This window comes from Perkinsus marinus, assembly GCF_000006405.1.
Source record: "Perkinsus marinus ATCC 50983 genomic scaffold scf_1104296927700, whole genome shotgun sequence".
Lineage (NCBI taxonomy): Eukaryota > Perkinsozoa > Perkinsida > Perkinsidae > Perkinsus > Perkinsus marinus.
This window is the reverse complement of record NW_003217057.1, coordinates 1-2,502: the sequence shown is the minus strand read 5'-3', so window position 1 is coordinate 2,502 and position 2,502 is coordinate 1. Positions and strand designations below refer to the sequence as shown.

General features: G+C 51.5%; 1 protein-coding gene across 1 annotated transcript; it reads right to left on the bottom strand.

Annotated features, from left to right (window-relative positions):
• Nucleotides 1-1,119: 1,119 nt before the first annotated feature.
• Nucleotides 1,120-2,502, bottom strand: Pmar_PMAR027275 (conserved hypothetical protein; the record flags this gene model as incomplete). The annotated part of the gene is made up of 1 exon (XM_002788759.1): nt 1,120-2,502. One exon carries the CDS (start codon nt 2,500-2,502, stop codon nt 1,120-1,122), a length of 1,383 nt encoding a protein of 460 aa, XP_002788805.1.

The following is a 2,502-nucleotide window of genomic DNA, read 5'->3' as shown; positions in this document are numbered from 1 at the left end:
GGCACTGACCTTGAGGGCCGACAGATCCGGGTTAACTACAACCAGCCTCGCGAGTCGAGTGGAAAGGGTGGCAAGGGCAAGGGAAAGGGCAAAGGAAAGGGCAAAGGAAAGGGCAAGGGAAAGGGCAAGGGTAAGGGCAAGGGCTCTGGTATTGCCGCTGCCGCCAGGGGAACTATCCAGGAGTTTGCCGGTCATAAGACCACCTTCGCCGACGATGACGACTCCGACTCGGATTAAATACGTATAGTTGATATTAGTCAAGATGTGTTGATAATCTCAGAGGTTTCCATCACTATTCTTGTTGTTGCTGGGAAACCGGTGTACTGTTGGTTATGCAACTGTCGTATCTATGAAGTAACATTACTGACGGTTCTCAAAATTGTTGTACCAGTAACATCATCAATAGGAGTACAACCTCGCTACGTTTCCTTATCTGTGTACCGGGTCCCCGGACACGGTACGTCTATTCTCCGTTTTCATAGATGAGTCTACTGAGCTGAGTTGCAATCGTCATAGTGGCATCATTAAAGTCATTGAGAGACAATAGTGGACAACTATCATGAGGGAACTGTAACGAAACTGTTTTTTCAATGATCGAATTTGGAAACTTGTTGAGGGGGTGAATACTCACATGGACCAATAACCCACTTGACACGGCATTACGCCGTCGGGGTACACCCTTAACTGAACTTCTGAAGTTTTTTATCGTGTGAAGCTATATATCGGTGAGTATGATGTGGTGAGACGTCGTTTCTCAGAGTGTGGTAAGTTCCCCAACTAGCATAAGATCAGTGTTGGCGACGTTACCTGTTGCCATTTCTTGCTGATGCCTAGCCCTGGAGAGTCCCAAATTGCTAGGGCGTAGGTCAGTACGATTGAGTATCATAAGAACGATGAGAGCAAGCTATACGTGAAACGACTCCTCTGGAAGAGATACATGCAACTGGGCTGGTTTTAGAAAAGTGCTCTTCCCTGCCTATCAATGCACTTCTGGGCTTCATCCCGCCATAGTTCAGCAACCGACACACTGTGGCGCGTGGCAAGCGCCAAGCCTCGTAGCAGCATGGCAACTCTGTACCTGAAAGACAGGTGAATCATCACAGTGAACTTGTGGTTCGCTCACCCCATCAAACTCTCGCCAGGGAGGGTCTCCAGTCGATCTGATTTATGAAGTTCTATGTGAAACTGTGGGTCGAGCATATGAGGCTCTATCCGACCAAAAAGGAGTCTTGCCATTGTGGAGAGATAACGAACGTCCTTCCGAGAGCTTCTTATCCCTGCGTCTAGCATGGCACGAGCCTCCTCCTCAGGGCAGCCTTCAGCGACAGCCACGACTAGCTTGGCCAGCTTGAGTCGCGTGTCGTTGTCCAAACGCTTGCACTGTCCATAGTCGATGAGGCCCATCTTCCCTGAGTCCAGGTCGACCAGCAGATTCCCCGGATGAGGATCACCATTGAAGAGGGAACACGAGAAGAGCTCATAGCCGTGCACTCGAATAGCGGTGTGGATGAATCGGCTCATATCAGTAGCAGGTGGAGACGAAAGCCTCCACACCCATAGACCGGCACGAACGGTCCAGTCGGGCAAGTAGGAAACCCAGCCGAGAGATGTGCCGACCTGCTGTCGACCTTGACGTTGCTGTTGTCGTAGCCACTCCCTGAAGTCGGGACCGATGTCTATTCCTCTTCGTTGCCAATCCTTCCTGATAACGGTCTCCAGCTTTTCGCCGGGGACGAAAGTCATACAGAGAACCTTGTCTGTAGTGTACTCAGGGATGACTTCTGGTAAGTTGACCAGATGCCGCCATTGGTCGGTGGTCTCGAGGACTTCCCGACGAACCTCAGTGATGTTACGTGCTTCATTATGGTAGTCTAGCTCGGTCAAAAACTGCGTTCGAAATTCTTCCATGATTTGAGAAAGGGCTGATAGAGCCCAATTGGCCAGCACAGAGAGGCAGCGGAGATCCACTTCGAACTGTCGTCTGACATCAGGGTACTGTATCTTGAGGACCACTTCCCGACCATCAACTAAGGTGGCTGCATGGGCCTGGCCAATACTGGCTGAACCGAGCGGGATGGGGTTCACTCGGACGAAAAGGCGATCAATGGGGAGTCCTAGGGACCTCTCTAGTGTGGGCTTGATGACCTCTTCAAAGGAGACAGGTTGGGCAGTGTCCTGCAACTTGGCGAATTCAGTACAGTAGGCTTCAGGTAGGAGCTCAGGGCGCACGGACAGGACCTGGCCCATCTTGATGTAGAGACCACCGAGTTCCTCGCAAATTTGCCGAGCCTTTGTGGAGTAACGCTGGTGGAGAGGGTCCAAGTCAAGACCACGAAGGGTGTAGATGAAGTACTGTGTGGCGATGGGAGACGCCCTCCGCCAGAATTCGACCCCTCGTCGAAAACCAGGGTCGTAGATGTAGAAAGCGACGAGACCGCAACCCAGTGTAGCTGTTGAGGCTAGAGACACTCGCTTGAAGGTCCGCCATACGGGAATCGGCAT